The 15,838-nt window shown below is 46.6% G+C and overlaps 3 protein-coding genes across 26 annotated transcripts in view; 2 read left to right on the top strand and 1 right to left on the bottom strand.

The window, feature by feature from the left end:
• LOC142891171 (NACHT, LRR and PYD domains-containing protein 14-like) overlaps positions 1–15,838 on the bottom strand; it is a 261,301-nt gene that overhangs the window by 126,340 nt on the left and 119,123 nt on the right. For 10 of the 24 annotated variants that reach the window (XM_076030598.1, XM_076030607.1, XM_076030604.1 and 7 more), the window contains one exon: positions 9,681–9,857. The exons of 5 other annotated variants lie outside the window; for them this stretch is intronic. In XM_076030598.1, coding sequence (XP_075886713.1) covers positions 9,681–9,857 — 177 coding nt within the window. Of the gene's footprint in view, positions 1–7,850; positions 8,779–8,868; positions 9,338–9,680; positions 9,858–13,442; positions 13,531–15,838 lie in introns of those variants that run through there. 9 more of the 24 variants (XM_076030613.1, XM_076030610.1, XM_076030609.1 and 6 more) reach the window with 9 other exon arrangements.
• The window catches only part of LOC142891081 (NACHT, LRR and PYD domains-containing protein 14-like), a 407,498-nt gene that overhangs the window by 308,649 nt on the left and 83,011 nt on the right, over positions 1–15,838 (top strand). The gene's annotated exons all lie outside the window — the stretch shown is intronic.
• LOC142891194 (NLR family CARD domain-containing protein 3-like) overlaps positions 1–15,838 on the top strand; it is a 331,599-nt gene that overhangs the window by 239,265 nt on the left and 76,496 nt on the right. The window lies entirely within an intron of this gene.

The raw sequence follows: 15,838 nt of genomic DNA, 5'->3' as shown, positions 1-15,838 counted from the left end.
CCACACTAAAAATAATCAATCAATCAATCAATCACATTTTATTTATATAGCACCTTCCAACAACCAAATGGTGCACAATGTGCTTTCCAGAGTGAAACAAATAACAGCAATTGCAATAAAAACAGTTAAAATACAGCTGTAAGAGCCATTCTCTGCCATTCTGTGTTTGTCCACTAGGTGGCACTCCAGTTTAATTGGTGTGACACCCATTTAAGTTGCAGCAACAACACAGGTGTTAGAGGTTGCCTGATGGGTGGAGCACCAACAGTTTCCGACCGCGTTGCTACATGGCGTTGCTACATGGCGTTGTCTACATCATGAAGCTGTGTCCGAGGAATTGTTTGTTGCACGGGCCAGAGGATTTGCAATAAACACGTCTTTGCAAACAATAAGTCTTGTCATCTTTTGTGGACTTAAACGATGCGATTTGTAGCGAGCGCGTCGAACAGGTGCCCAACACGCAATCATCTCAGGGGCTTCAAGCGGTAGGCTTAGCCTCTACAGTGAAGTCGGAAACTCTTGCTTCAAGCCGAGGACGAAGATGAGGGGAATCCAGGCGCTGAAGAGGAGTCAAGGTTGAGCGACGTGCGTTCTGGGGAAGGCGTCCGAAAAGCCAAGAGGTTTGCAGCCAGACGGAGGAATTTTGTTTGGGAGTACCTCGCGTCAGCGCCACAGGAGGAATTTGCTCACTCATAGGTTCGAGTGGGGGTTTTTTGGTGTCCGTCTGGCGGAGCTTGTGGAATTATTGCTGCTGCTGTGGAGCTACTTCAGACTTCTAAAGGAAGACGCCGTTCGTCAGGATAAGCGAGGAGGACGCCGATTCTCGACGAAGATCAACGCATTGGAAGCCGATGGCGCCCAACGTAAGGTATGTGCAGCGCTGCTAAAAAAGGAATGGCCATTTAGTTGTGTGTGCACACGTTTACGAGATAAAATCCAACGCATTGGTGACATTTGGGGCGGGCAACGTTGATTCATGATGCCGCAGGCCGAAAGGAACTGCAAAAGCATTTTCTGAAAAACTTGAACGTCTGCAAAATGAAAGGAAAACTAAGTTTAATAAGGCCATCAATGTAAGAACTGTGTTGCAAGGTCTCATGGACAAAAATGAAAGGTTGCATGTTCAAAGTGCTTTCAACGACCTGGTCAAAATATGTGGTGAAGTAAAGTGTGTTCATGAGTCTGTGATGAGTATGTTACCTGAAGCTGAAAAAGAAAAGCATGATGTGTGGTTTAAAGCGAAAATGATTGCTAATAATGATCTTATGTCCAAAGTGCAATCGTGGGTTTCAACCGTTGATCAATGTGTGTTGGTTCATGATGTTGGTGTACATCTTGATGATGGTATTTGCCCAGGGGACAGTGTCTCAAATGTAGCCAGCAAAGGTTCGAGGAAGAGTTCAGCAAGTGGTAGGGCAAGCACGACTTCCTCAAGGGTTAAGGAGGTTAAGGTTCAAATGCAATCAACTCCTATTGCGAAAAGGGAATGCAAAGATCAGTACCCAAACACACACTGGATCCTACGGCAAATAATTTTTACTATTGTAGTATCTGAACCCGCTGCTGTATTCCAATGCATATGACACCATTTGATATATGGCAGAATGTGAACTCAGTCTGAACCCGCTGCTGCCTTCCTATGCACGTGACACCATTTGATACATGGCAGGATGTGAACTCGCAGCTGCCTACCTCCCAAAAAGGTGACTTATTGTTCATGTATGGTTTTGTTATTATCACTGTTATCAGATTAAACCAGATGGCCATTAGGGGTGTAACTATGAATGCATACACCCCACCCATATCCTGGATCTTCCTCCTCTTCTTGTTGGGAGGTATAAAAGGGGATGCGAACAAAGCATCATTGGAGTTGCTCACATCTGGCCCAGAGACATCCCCAGGCTTTTCCATGGTGCCTGTCTGACTTTTGACTTCTTTGAAATAAACCAGTTTTTATCCAACTAAGTCTGTGTCAGTGAAGACTCCTTCAACATCTACATCACCTGAATCCACCAGAAGAATTCACCACACTATGAACCTCAAACTAAACCACAACCACCACAGAAGCAAGCAGCGTCTGCAAAGTGCCCAGTCATAGGCGAGGCACTGCAGTATAGGGCAAGCCAACACCTTAAACCCAGACCACAGGAGGAGGACTGGACTGGGTTGAATAGGGGCAGCTATCAGACTGCAGGGCAACAGTCCCTTGAAATCAACACTCCAACACCGGAGCAGAGACCAAATGAAGAGCTCTTCTCACTGATGCGAAGGCAAAACGAAATAACATCATCTCTTGTCCAACAACAACGTCTATCGTCACTGCCAGCAAGAGACATTCCTTTGTTTGATGGAGACCCTCTTCAGTACATCTCGTTCATAAGGGCGTTTGAGCAAGGTGTGGAGGAAAAGGCCAGCAAGGCCGATTGTCTGTATTATCTGGAGCAGTTTACCAGGGGGCAGCCAAGAGAGCTCGTCCGTAGTTGCTTGCATATGACACCTGAGCTTGGATATGCAAAAGCAAAGCAGTTGCTGCAACAACACTTTGGCTGTGAATACAAGGTCGCTGTGGCATACATCGAAAAGGCTCTGTCCTGGCCTCCAGTGCGGAATGAAGACGTCAAAGCTTTGCAATCGTTTTCCCTGTTTTTGCGAGGCTGTTGCAATGTGATGGAGGAGTTTGTGTACATGCAAGAGCTGGACATGCCAAGCAACATCAGGGCTGTCGCCTCTAAACTGCCGTTCAAACTCCGGGAACGATGGAGGACCGTTGCACATGATATAGGGGAAACGACAGGAAATCGAGCCCAGTTCAAGGATCCGGTGAACATCATTGAGAGGCAGGTGCGAATCCTGTCAGATCCTCTGTATGGCAACATCAGTGATTCACCTGCAGAGTCGGCTAAAGTAAGGCCTGGCAATAGGCCACCGTCACATCCAGAGCAGAGAGCTAAGAGGGGGAGCTATGCTACGACAATTACATCGCTGGATGTAGAGCGTGACAGAGACCCTAGAAACATTCCACCAAGGCGCTACTCTGCAGCGGTCTCAACCTGTGTTTGCTGTAGTCAAAGTCACCCATTAGAACTCTGTCAGCAGTTCAGACGTAAGAAGCACAGAGACAAAATCACCCTTCTGAAGGAGAAGGATCTCTGCTTTGGTTGCCTGCATGCTGGGCACAGGAGTCGAAGTTGTGACAAACGCCTAGTATGCAAAACATGCAGTCAAAAACATCCAACCGTTCTTCACATCAATAAGAGTGAGACAGCCAACACAAGACCAGAACCTGTCAAAGTAACGGCTAGCACCTCCACAGGACTCGACAAGGAGTTGGCAGCAAGCTCGTGTGCTGAAACATGTGGCCATACAAGGGCCGGGAATGACCGCTGTGTGTTATCTGTTCTGCCGGTGCAAGTCAGATCTGCAAAGGGTGGCCAGATAATAGAGACCTACGCGTTCTTGGATCCAGGCAGCTCAGCCACTTTCTGCTCAGAGCGTTTAATGCAACGACTTCTTCTCAACGGAAGACAAACCCACTTCCTTCTACACACAATGGGGCAAGAAAGAGTGGTGCCAGCATATTCACTCTTTGGTTTAGAAGTGTCCGGTATTAACGATAATGTGTTTTATGAACTTCCAGAAACCCTCACACAGAAAACCATGCCTGTAAGCGCTGATCATATTGTGACAAGAGGAGACTTGACGAGGTGGCCACATCTGTCAAAGTTAGAGATGCCAGAAATAAAGGCTGGTGTTGACCTGCTGATTGGAAGCAATGCGCCCAAGCTACTGGAGCCATGGGAGGTCATTAACAGCAGCAGGAATGGCCCTTATGCTGTGAGAACAGTCCTAGGATGGGTCATTAACGGCCCTGTGCATGAAGGGGAGTCCGGTCCCGGCACAGAGTGTACGTCAGCCCTGGTCAACCGAATTTCTGTGCGCAAGTTGGAGGAGATGCTGATTAACCAGTACAACCATGACTTCAACGAGAGGCCCACAGACGAGATGGGGTTGTCGAGGGAGGACAGGAAGTTCATGGAGATCATGGAAGGGTCGGCAACACTTAAGGACAACCATTACCAACTCAAACTTCCTCTAAAAAGGGACATGCATATGCCCAACAACTTCTCTGTGGCAAAACAAAGACTGGACAGTTTGAAACGAAGGTTTATTAAAGATGAACACTTTTTTAAGGAGTACAGTAGCAGCATGGAAGAGATGGTGAACAAAGGTTATGCAGAAGCAGTACCGACATCTCAGCGAAAAGGTTGCAGTGGCAAGGTTTGGTATATTCCTCACCATGGTGTCTACCATCCCAGAAAGAAAACTCTGCGGGTTATATTTGACTGCACTGCAACATTCAGGGGAGTGTCACTAAATCAGCAACTCTTGCAGGGCCCTAACCTTAACAGCACATTGCTTGGAGTCCTCCTGAGGTTTAGGCAGCAACCTGTGGAATTTATGGGAGATGTGCAAGCCATGTATCACCAAGTCAGGGTCCCAGAAGAAGACAGAGACTTCCTGCGGTTCCTGTGGTGGCCCAATGGGGATCTCAACCAGGGTGTGTCAGAGTTCCGCATGACTGTCCATCTGTTTGGTGCTGTCTCATCTCCCAGCTGTGCCATCTATGCACTGAGGAAAGCTGCTGAAGACAACCAGGCCAACTGTCCAAGAGAGGTCATCCAGACTGTAAGGAAGAATTTCTACGTGGACGACTGCCTAAAGAGTGTGGCATCTGAGGAAGAAGCAGTGGCAATGGTGAAGCAGTTGACCACCCTCTGTCAGAAAGGAGGATTCACTCTGACGAAATGGGTCAGCAACAGTCGGCACGTACTGCAAGCGGTGCCTGAGGAGCATCGTGCTACTGGCCTAAAGGAGCTTGACATGGATAGAGACGAACTTCCCAATGGCAGAGCCCTCGGTTTGCAGTGGTGTGTTGAGGAGGATACATTCAAGTTCCAAATGGCAGTACACCAGAGGTCACGCACTAGGCGTGAAATGTTGTCTGTCTCTAGTTCAGTCTATGATCCGCTCGGCTTTTTCGCCCCCGTGTTGTTGCCTGCTAAGATCATCCTGCAAGAGTTGTGCAGGAGAAACGTTGGATGGGATGATGTCATACCTCGGGACCTCTTGCATCAGTGGACGACGTGGCTAGAGGAGTTAGAAACGCTACCCAGGTTCCAGATCAGCAGATGCATCAGACCCAAGGATTTTGGAGACATCGTTCGGGCCCAGCTTCAGCATTTCTCAGATGCTAGTGAGGTAGGATATGGGGCAGTCACGTACCTTAGGATGCAGAACAGCCAGGATGACATCCATGTTGCGTTCCTAATGGGCAAGGCCAGAGTAACGCCTTTAAAGTCTGTCACCATTCCCCGCCTAGAGCTGACTGCTGCAGTCCTTGCTGTTCGTGTGGATTTGATGCTGAAAGCGGAGCTTCAGATTCCTTTTCATCACTCTGTGTTTTGGACGGATAGCACCTCAGTGCTCAAATACGTGAAGAATGAGGACAAACGTTTTCACACCTTCGTGGCAAACAGGGTCACAACCATACGGGAGTCAACCACACCGTTGCAGTGCCGTTACATCAGCTCCAAGGAAAATCCAGCGGATGACGCATCCAGAGGTCTGAAAGTCCGGGATCTAATTGATCATAATAGATGGGTAGATGGTCCAAGGTTCCTGTGGAAGCCTGAAGAGGACTGGCCAGCTGACTGGGAAGACACAGTGATCACAGCAGGCGACGCAGAGGTTAAGAAGGAAGCTTCTGTGAACACAGTTGATGTGAACGGGTCACCTGATTGTGTCACTCGTCTTATTACGTACTTCTCAGACTGGAGGAGGCTGAAGATAGCAGTAGCCTGGTTTTTGAAGCTGAAGTTGATACTTCTGAGCCGGGCCCGCAGAAGAAGGAAGTCCGAGACCTCAACTGCCACCATGCAAAGGTGTCCAGTGCCCAGAAGACAAGGTTTGACCGTTGATGAGCTGCGTGAGTCCGAACTCGCCATAGTTCGTTTCTGCCAGCAGCAGAGGTTCAAAGAAGAGATCGCTACCTTGGCATCAGGGAAGAGTGCAGTGAGCAGACACAGTGTGCTCTACAAGCTGGATCCACATCTGGATGATGGGCTCCTAAGAGTTGGAGGGCGACTGACAAGGGGTTCTCTGCCTGAGGAAGCCAAACACCCACTTATTTTGGCTAAAGACCAACACATAGCCACTCTTCTCCTGCGAGATATTCATCAACAGCTTGGCCATAGCGGTCGTAATCACATGTTATCCACGCTAAGGAGAAAATACTGGATCCCAGGTGCCAATTCAACCGTGAGGAAAGTGATATCGAAATGCTGCTCCTGCAGAAGGCACAATGGTCGAGCAGTGGTGCAGAAGATGGCAGACCAATAGAGGTGAAGAAGGGACGAGGAACAGTCAAGCGGTACGGAGTGGTATTCACTTGTTTGTCCAGTAGAGCGGTCCATCTGGAAGTCGCAAGCTCATTAGATACAGATGCGTGCATTAATGTGTTGCACCGATTCATCTGCAGAAGAGGTCAAGTTGCTCACATACAATCTGATAATGGCACCAATTTCATAGGAGCAGAAAGAGAGCTTAGAGAAGCACTCTCTTTCCTAAACCAGCGTCAAATAGAAGGGGTGCTGCGACAGAAGGGAATTAAATGGAGCTTCAATCCCCCAGCAGGATCACACTTCGGTGGGGTGTGGGAGCGTATTGTTCGTATGATCAAGAAGATTCTGAGCTCAGTTCTTCGACAGCAAAGATTGGATGATGATGGACTCCACACAGTTATGTGTGAAGCTGAGGCCATTCTAAATGACCGGCCAATCACCAATCTACCTGACGATCCAAACGACCTGGAACCATTGACTCCCAATCACATCCTGCTGTTGAAGGGAAAGCCATCTGTCCCACCAGGGCTCTTCGATCAACATGACCTGTATATAAAGAGGAGGTGGAAACAGGTACAATACATCTCGGACCTCTTCTGGAAGCGGTGGATCCGTGAATATTTGCCATTATTACAAGAGAGACAAAAATGGAATAAGGAGCAACCAAATCTCAAGCAAGGAGACATTGTCGTCATTATGGATTCCACTGCACCACGTGGCTCGTGGCCGCTTGCAAGAGTCTTGGAGACATCCCCAGATAAGAAGGGACTTGTACGCTCAGTGCGTCTGCAAACAAAGAACAGCGTTATTGAAAGGCCTGTCGCTAAGCTTTGCTTGCTACATGAGTCATCAGGCTAGCAAATGGGAGTTATGCATAGGTATCTTTACAAACAGAAGGTGTCTGTGCACTCATTACTATGTATGTGTTTTGTTTGTTTGTTGGTTATGGCTTTTTACTTTTCACATATGGGAATTGTACTGTCAGTGTGCCATTACAATTAGGGGCCGGGGTGTAAGAGCCATTCTCTGCCATTCTGTGTTTGTCCACTAGGTGGCACTCCAGTTTAATTGGTGTCACACCCATTTAAGTTGCAGCAACAACACAGGTGTTAGAGGTTGCCTGATGGGTGGAGCACCAATAGTTTCCGACCGCGTTGCTACATGGCGTTGCTGCATGGCGTTGTCTACATCATCAAGCTGTGTCCGAGGAATTGTTTGTTGCACGGGCCAGAGGATTTGCAATAAACCCGTCTTTGCAAACAATAAGTCTCGTCATCTTTTGTGGACTTAAACGATGCGACTTGTAGCGAGCGCGTCGAACAGCTGCCCAACACGCAATCATCTCAGGGGCTTCAAGCGGTAGGCTTAGCCTCTACAACAGCAAAACTAAATAAAACAAAAAATAATGTATGGAGTGTGAGAGTCAGTGTGTTGTCAGTAATGCCTGTATGTGTGGATAGAGTGAATGGTATGAGTGCATGTTGTCTGTGTGCAACATAGAAAAAGCATGACGGGAAGTGAAAAACAAAGCAGCTGCTGCGGTGGAAGCCAGGTGTGAGAGAGCCAGTGCTGAGGGAGGCGGTCCTAAACAAGCTGTGCACCGGCCAGGTGCACCTGGTTAGTCATCAGCACCTGAACGAGACACACAACCAGTACACAGCAACAACAGGGCAATAGCCAAGGCCCCCATGGCCATAACAGGGCCACACTTCACAGCACACTGAACCTACTCACATAGATTTTTCTATCTACATACACTTCAATCTGCTGAAACATGCAAACGGAAGCAGGTGGAGATTTAATTATGTTGCTCAAAAGAAAAGGTGCATTAAACATTTACTGAACAAATATATATTTATTAGTGGTGGGACTCGATTAAAGAAAATAATCTAATCAATTATGGTCTTTGTAGTTTGTCAAACCTCTGACCTTTGACCTCTGGTCAGCTCACTTCAGATTATTCTGTCACAACCTTTGAATTTTTTTCAAAAATTAATCAACAAATGTTTTGTTTCATTAATGGCCTCAAAAGGTTTTGATTCACTTCAGATTGTGGTGTCCAGAGAGGAGGACAGCAGTCAATCATGGTTGACCTCCAGTGCTCACGCAGTGGTTCACTGGAGGGCCAAGAACAATCCAAGAGTCCATATGTGGCACTGCAAGGTCCACCAGTGGCTTCAGGGACGTCACTCCCAGTAACCACAGTGGCTTGTAGGGAGAACCAGTCCGCCAGGCTCCACTGGGGTCAAAGGTCGTGACACGCCCACACACTGTACGTGTGCATCTTACTGTTTGGCTCAACTGGCTGTAGTTCTGTCAGCCACCACTAGATGGAGCTCTCCTCTTCACTCTCCTCCTCATCCTCCCTCACCTCCAGCTGTAGAGAGAAGAAGAGACAGCAGGAGTCAGGACTCACGGTCCTTGAACGCATCATCACAGAGACGTTGACTGTTGATGGAGATGGTGGAGTGACTGGTGAGAAGAAGCAGACTCTCAGTCACATGTCAAGTGTGGAACATATGAAGGTCATGTGACCATGGAGTGTTGGACTGATACTGAGGCCTGATGAAGATGAACTGATCAATAATTGAGTGGTGAACTGAGAGAAGAAGCAGTTTGGCAGCAGATGTTGGATGAATGAGGAGCAGCTGGACGTCACCATCCTCCTCTCACACTGTGACTGGGAACACTGGACCTCTGCTGTGGGATCAACTGGCTTTGGTGCTGGAACCATCATCCACTGCTTCCAAACCAGTACTGACCTCAGAGTCTCCAGTTGATAGTCTCTGCTGTGGACAAGATCCATCAGTGGCTTCACTGATGATTCCTTCAGCTGGTTCCCAGTCAGGTCCAGCTCTCTGAGGTGGGAGGGGTTGGACTTCAGAGTTGAGAGCAGCCAATCACAGCTGAGCTCTGACAAACTGCAGTCCCAAAACCTGAATAGAGAATAAATGATGGAGAGTTTATAATGATGGAGAGTTTTTCCAGGGTGTCATCACTCTGAAAATCAAAGTGAAATGTCCACTTCAGAATCTGACACTACAGAAAATGTCACCTTGAAATTAAATCCTCAGTCCAAAACTAATGTGTGTTGAAATCATGTTTGGTCACATGACCACTGATGACCTGCTTTAAATTTCAAACATGAACAGAATGAAGTTTTCATATTTCTAGATGTTTTGATATGAATCAACCTTCAGTTCAATGTTTATTCAACATGTGTGATGAACTGTGTTTGGTGCTGAAACCATCATCCACTGGTTCCAAACCAGTACTGACCTCAGAGTCTCCAGTTTACAGTCTGGACTGTGCAGAAAACCACTCAGCACCTTCACTGATGAATCCTGCAGCTGGTTGTTGAAACTCAGGTCCAGGTGTCTGAGGTGGGAGGGGTTGGACTTCAGAGCTGAGAGCAGCCAATCACAGCTGAGCTCTGACAAACTGCAGCTCCTTAACCTGTATAGAGAATAAATGATGGAGTGAGTGGAGTTTTAATCAGTATCTGAAATTAAAAAAAATATTAATGTCTATAACACTGTAATGTTCATTAAACCAATCAGAAGCACAACAATAACACTGCAATAATGAATCACCACAATAAAATATTTTGTATCAAACTGTTTAGTCATGTGACCACTGATCAGCTGTTCAAAATGTTGCAATTCATTGATTCATTTTGCCTCAAAGGTTCAGTGTGTAAAATCAGTGCAGATTTATTGCTGAAAGCTTCATATGCAACCATCAATATAGTCTGAAGTCTTTGATTAGTAGAAAATAAAAGTCCTCTGCTTTTCCTGCCGTTAGAACGCTTCTTTCTAGAAACAGACAGAAGGTCAAAGGTCGTGGCCATCTTGCACCACCATGTTTGTAGGCAACTGGTTGGGAAGATCAGTTTGAGAGACAGTTTCATATTGATGGTTGGAGGCTGGAATCCTCTAATAAAGCAAATGCTGAGAACAAATGGTTACTAAGTGACTGAAATGCAGTGCAATCTTTTCTGCATCTTGCTCATCAATACTGAACTGACTGAGATGATAGAACCTGCATTGACCCTTGACCTTCTGCTGAGTCCAGCTGGATCTATCTACAGTATCTAAGTGCTCATACAGGTGGCTAATGCTAGCGCTAGAGAGAGCAGCCAATCACAGCTGAGCTCTGACAAACTGCAGCTCTCCAACCTGAATAAAGAATCAATATTTGATTTCTTCCATGGTGTAAATGTCATAATAAGAGTCATTTCTCCCTGTTCATGATCCAGATGTGCAGCTGTTGGGATCACCGAGTCATTCCCTCAAAGGAGTCATTGTGCCAGTGTGTTGTCAACACAATAACAACAGCAGTGTGTCAGTCAGTGTGCAGCCAATCAGCAGTGAAGATGGAAAATAATCAGTGAGTCCTCTGTGTGCTTGTGGCTGTTTTCAGTCATCAGAGACTCGTTACAAGTCAAACACATTCAAAGGACAAGATGAAGAAATACTGCTGCACTATTAATCTGCCTCTAATATTTCTTCACAGGATCTTCTGCTCAGTCATGTGGCCTTCATCACCAATCAACAACTTCCATTGAGCTGACTGGAGACATTGTCCACACTTTCTTCCACCATCCAAAGTCTTTTCTGGCTGCAGATTGTTGACATGAAAATATCAACAACATCCACTTTGTCTAGATGAGTCTTTAATATCTGCTTCAAAGTCTTCACACTGAGCAGCGTTACACACCAGTTGTCATCTGCTGACACACACTGTCCACCAGTAGAAAGCAGGAACTGACCTGAGAACTTCCAGTCTGCAGTTTGGACTCTGCAGTCCAGCACAGAGCAGCTTCACTCCAGGATCCTTCAGGATGGTCTCAGTCAGATCCAGCAGTGTCAGGTGGGAGGGGCTGGACTGCAGAGCTGAAGACACCACTGCACACTCAAGCACTGAGAGTTCACTGAATGAAGGAGAGCAGAGTGAGAAGTTGCTGCTTCCATCATCATCATCATCATCATCATCATCATCACCACCATCTTCACCATCACCACCACAACCACCATCATCATCATTATCATTATCATCACCATCATCATCATCATCATCATCACCCCCACAACCACCATCATCATCATCATTATCATCACCATCATCAACATCACCACTGTCATCATCACCATCACCACCGTCATCATCAACATCATCACCATCACCACCGTCATCATCAACATCATCCTCATCACCATCACCTCCACCATCATCATCCTCATCACCATCACCTCCACCATCATCATCCTCACCACCATGAGCATCATCACCACCATCAGCATCATCACCACCATCATCACCATCACCATCACCAACCATCACCTCCATCATCACCACCATCATCATCGTCACCATCATCATCATTACCACCCTCATCATCACCATCATCATCATCACCATCATCATCACCATCACCACCATCATCATGAATGATTGAATAGTTGATTTTGGTTGACAGTGTAAATTCAATCAATCTTGTGCAATCAACTGACAACAATGAAAAAGAAGCTTCCAAAACAAATGTGCACATTCTAAAGACTCACAACAACAAAAACATAACAACTGTGTGAAGGAAAAAGCAGCAGGCTGAAGCCCAAGCTGATTCTTGCCTCTCCTATACAGTCCATAAGATTAGCTGGAATAATTAGTCAGACAAAATCAAAAAGGAAAAAAAGACAAACGCAACTCAACAAAATATGCTTGACATTATTCTTCATCATTGACACACAATTCAATCATTTACCCTCATCATCATCAAGTATTTTGCCCTTCAAGATTTTTTCAACTCAACAAAGAAGCACACATTTTCAAATGGTCACTGATCCCATTCCAAAATGGAACTCCCAAAAAAGAAAGACAATGCTTCTCACCTTTGTTACGTCCCGTCTAGGGGGACCGAGACGCAACATGTGGGACACCTTCCCCCACTCCCAAGCCTCATTAATTTCTCACGGCAGTTGGCGGTTTTCAACAAAAACATTTATTAATCAGTAAATGAAATAAACAATACAACTTAACCGGTGGGCAGCAAAGGCTTCAGGGTGGGCCCAAGCCAAAATAATAGATAATAATAATAATAGAGTTGGGAGCGGAGGAGGGATGACCGTCCGGCTGGCTCGACTGCTCCTCCTTTTCAGCCGTGGCGCGTCCAATCAGCAGCCGACATCCAGGACCGCACCTGCAAGGCGTCATCCACTCTCTCACACACACACACACACACAGACACAAAGATAGAGGCACCTAGACCCACCCGTGGGTCATAACACCTTCCATCATTCAAAGACACTCAACCCTCTGAACATGGATTGATTTTCTCTCACTGTAAAAAACTGAGCGCAAGATTTTCATTCTTTCCTGGAAATAGTATTTCTAATGTTTTCAAGTCCACTATATCTATGAATTGGAAGATCTTTGACTCCATAAATCATTGATTTTTGCTCTAGGGAACTTTATTGATTATTCTGACACCTCTTTTCTGTAGTTGAATTATTATTAGAACTATTTAACCAGGTTTTTCCCTTTGAGATCCAAGATCTCTTTTACAAGAGAGACCTGGCCAAGAATGACAGCACACAGAGTTTCAACACAAACACACACACACACACACACACAGTGTTCTTACTGTGTCTCAGGAGGTCCAGGTTCATTACTGAAGTCCCTGGAGACGCTGCTGCTCCATCCTCCTCTTCCTCCACTCGAACACTCATCTTGAGCTGGAGGTCAAACAGGAAGTGAGGCAGTGAGCTCAGAACACTCTGACTTCCACTTGGGAGCGAGAGAACAGGAAGAAATCAACCAGACTGAAGTCACATTGTTGACTCCTCCTGGCCAGTGGCCACTGTTGCACTCTGATTGTTCAAAGCGCTTTGAGACATTTTTGGATGTGCAAATAAAAGTTGTTTGTTAAAAAGTTGACTCGCATCACATTTGATGAGGTATTTAGTAAGTCATGACTCACCTGCTCCTGCTGCTGCTGCTGCTGCTGCTGCTGCTTCACCTCAAAATGAAGCCTGAACAACTTTCACTTTCAGCTTCTCTTCCTGCTTCTGCTGCTCAATGTGGATACTCCCATCCAGCCGCCTGAACTGCTCCAACAATTCCAGGAAGTCACATGATGCTGTGTGTGAGTGTGTGTGTGTGTGTGAGAGAGAGAGAGGGAGAGAGCATACATGTGTTTGCGCTCTTCTTGTCACGTATAATCTGGCTCCCATTATAGGGAGCATTAGAGCCATCTACGGTCTGTAACCTTGAAGAAAATCAGAAGGCGCTCCTATTAATTGTGTGTTGTGTAGAAAGTCAAAGCAATGCTTGGAGACTTCCTTCAGCTCCACTCTTCAGCAGATTTTCTCAGTCAAGGGCGACGTGGAGCCTCTTCTCCTCTCCTGCCCACATCTTCCACACATTCAACTGCTCCACACTGTTCACACTTCCCATCCACTTGCTGGACTCCTGTCTGGAGAGTCTGTGCCTTGCTGTGTTCTCAATCTTGATTTTCATTCATTCTGATTTTTCAGCATTATTATTATTTTGTTTTTCTATTTGCTGGAAATGTCTTGTTGGCAGGGCAGAAAGAGCAACTCCCCAGTATGATACAACTGATGGTTGCATTGTGGCTACATACAAAACCAAACAAGCAAAAACTTAACAGCGACCCTTAGTGGAAAAACTCGGAACTGCAAGGACCGACACGTCATAGGAACGTTTGAAGGTTCAAGGCCACATTTGAACACATTATGTTTCTTATTGACATATTATAGAGTGACCTGTCTAAAATATCTGGATGTTAATCAATGTGTTATTTTTTCAGCATGTGTTCATTTCTCTGTAAAGTCTGGAGTAGAAGGTAGTTTTGACTTCAGGGCGCCCCCTGGCGGCTCTTTATAGAACTACTTACTACTTATTGGCAGTCCATGATGACGGTAAGAAAAATGTGATTTCCTCTTTGAAGAGCTGCACCTGTTTCTCCCTGACGTGGTGAGACTGGACACCTGTTGAGGGATGTGACACTTCCTGTCAGCTCCTGAGGACAACAAGGAGGCCGAGCCTCTAATGCCCCCTACTGGCTGCACTCTGGAAGAGCCCTCCCCCATCCTCAGGACCAAGTGATCCTCCCTCAACATGAACACATCACTTCCATCTGAGGAGAGAAGAAGAGACGGCAGAAGTCAGCACTCACACTTCAGTCCTTGAACGCATCATCAGAGACATTCACTGCTGTTGAGTGGAGATGATGGATTCACTGCTGATGAGAAGCAGACTCTTCGTCACATATGGTCTCAATGTCAACACAGAGTGTGTTGGACTGATACTGAGACGTGATGAAGATGAACTTATCAATCATTTCCTGCTGGAATGAGAGAGTCAACAGTTGGCTCCAGATGTGATGGTGAGTGAATGACAGTGAGTCACTCTATATAGAAATATATCATCTACTTGATGATGTTTGAGGTGGGCAGAGCTGGTGGCTCTCAGACAGTGGTGGTGGTGCTTCCTGCCATGAAAGGCGGCCTGGAGAACAGCTTGGATGGCATCTGGAGAAGCTTTTGGCTCTGCAAAGGGAGAATGGATGGTACTGGAGACCAGCATGGACAGATAGAGGAGCTGAGTCTGTTGGTCTGTGCTGCTGGTCCTCAAAGCCAAACATCCTCCTCTGTTCTTCAGCGCTCCCTCTGCAGTGGCCTTGGCGAGGTCACTGCCACCATTCCCCCTGGAGATCATAGCAGCTTGACGCTCTGTGCCGTCTGCTTTTTTCCCTCCTCCGTCCCTCATAATCCCCTGGAAGGACTGCAACTGCTCTGGAATATCTGGGACTGCTGCGTCTTGGCCAGAACATGCGGCCAAACGGGAGAGAGACTGTGGACCAGGCCTTCTCAGGCCGACACACACACGCATCCAAGAACAACACACACATGCACACTGTGCACTCAGCCCAGCCCACCCCTCCCCCAACGCCTTCTCAACTCCTCAGGTGCGGTCGGCAGCTTGCTGCCTTCCTACACTGGATCACTCCCACTTCCCATTCCCTCACGGTTGCCAGTCCTGAGTCATGTGATGTTGTTATCTGTGCCTGTGTTCTGGTCCCACACTGTCCTCCCTAGTGCAGCAGAGTCTGAGTGAGTCATAGTCTGAGAGTTGGTTTTCATCCCTCTCCTCTCCTTAAGAAGCTTCTGGGAAACATCCAAGCACTGGAGCCACTTGTTTGAAAATGGCTTCATGACTCCAAGCAGCAGTAACACTGACCTCTGCTGGCCAAACACACACACACACCTGAATGATCAGCATTCAGGATGCTGCAAGCTTTTTGGCTGAAGTATCATTGCTTTGATCACCTTTGACTTTAAAAAGTCTTGACTTGAAACAATCTCTCTCTCTCTCCCTATGTATATATATATATATATGTGTGTGTGTGTGTGTGT

Source organism: Nelusetta ayraudi, unplaced genomic scaffold (genome assembly GCF_046127955.1).
Source record: "Nelusetta ayraudi isolate G7.1 ecotype Tasmania unplaced genomic scaffold, CSIRO-AGI_Nayr_v1 ptg000028l, whole genome shotgun sequence".
NCBI lineage: Eukaryota > Metazoa > Chordata > Actinopteri > Tetraodontiformes > Monacanthidae > Nelusetta > Nelusetta ayraudi.
Note: the sequence above shows the minus strand (reverse complement) of the source record. Positions and strands in the feature narration are given on the sequence as shown.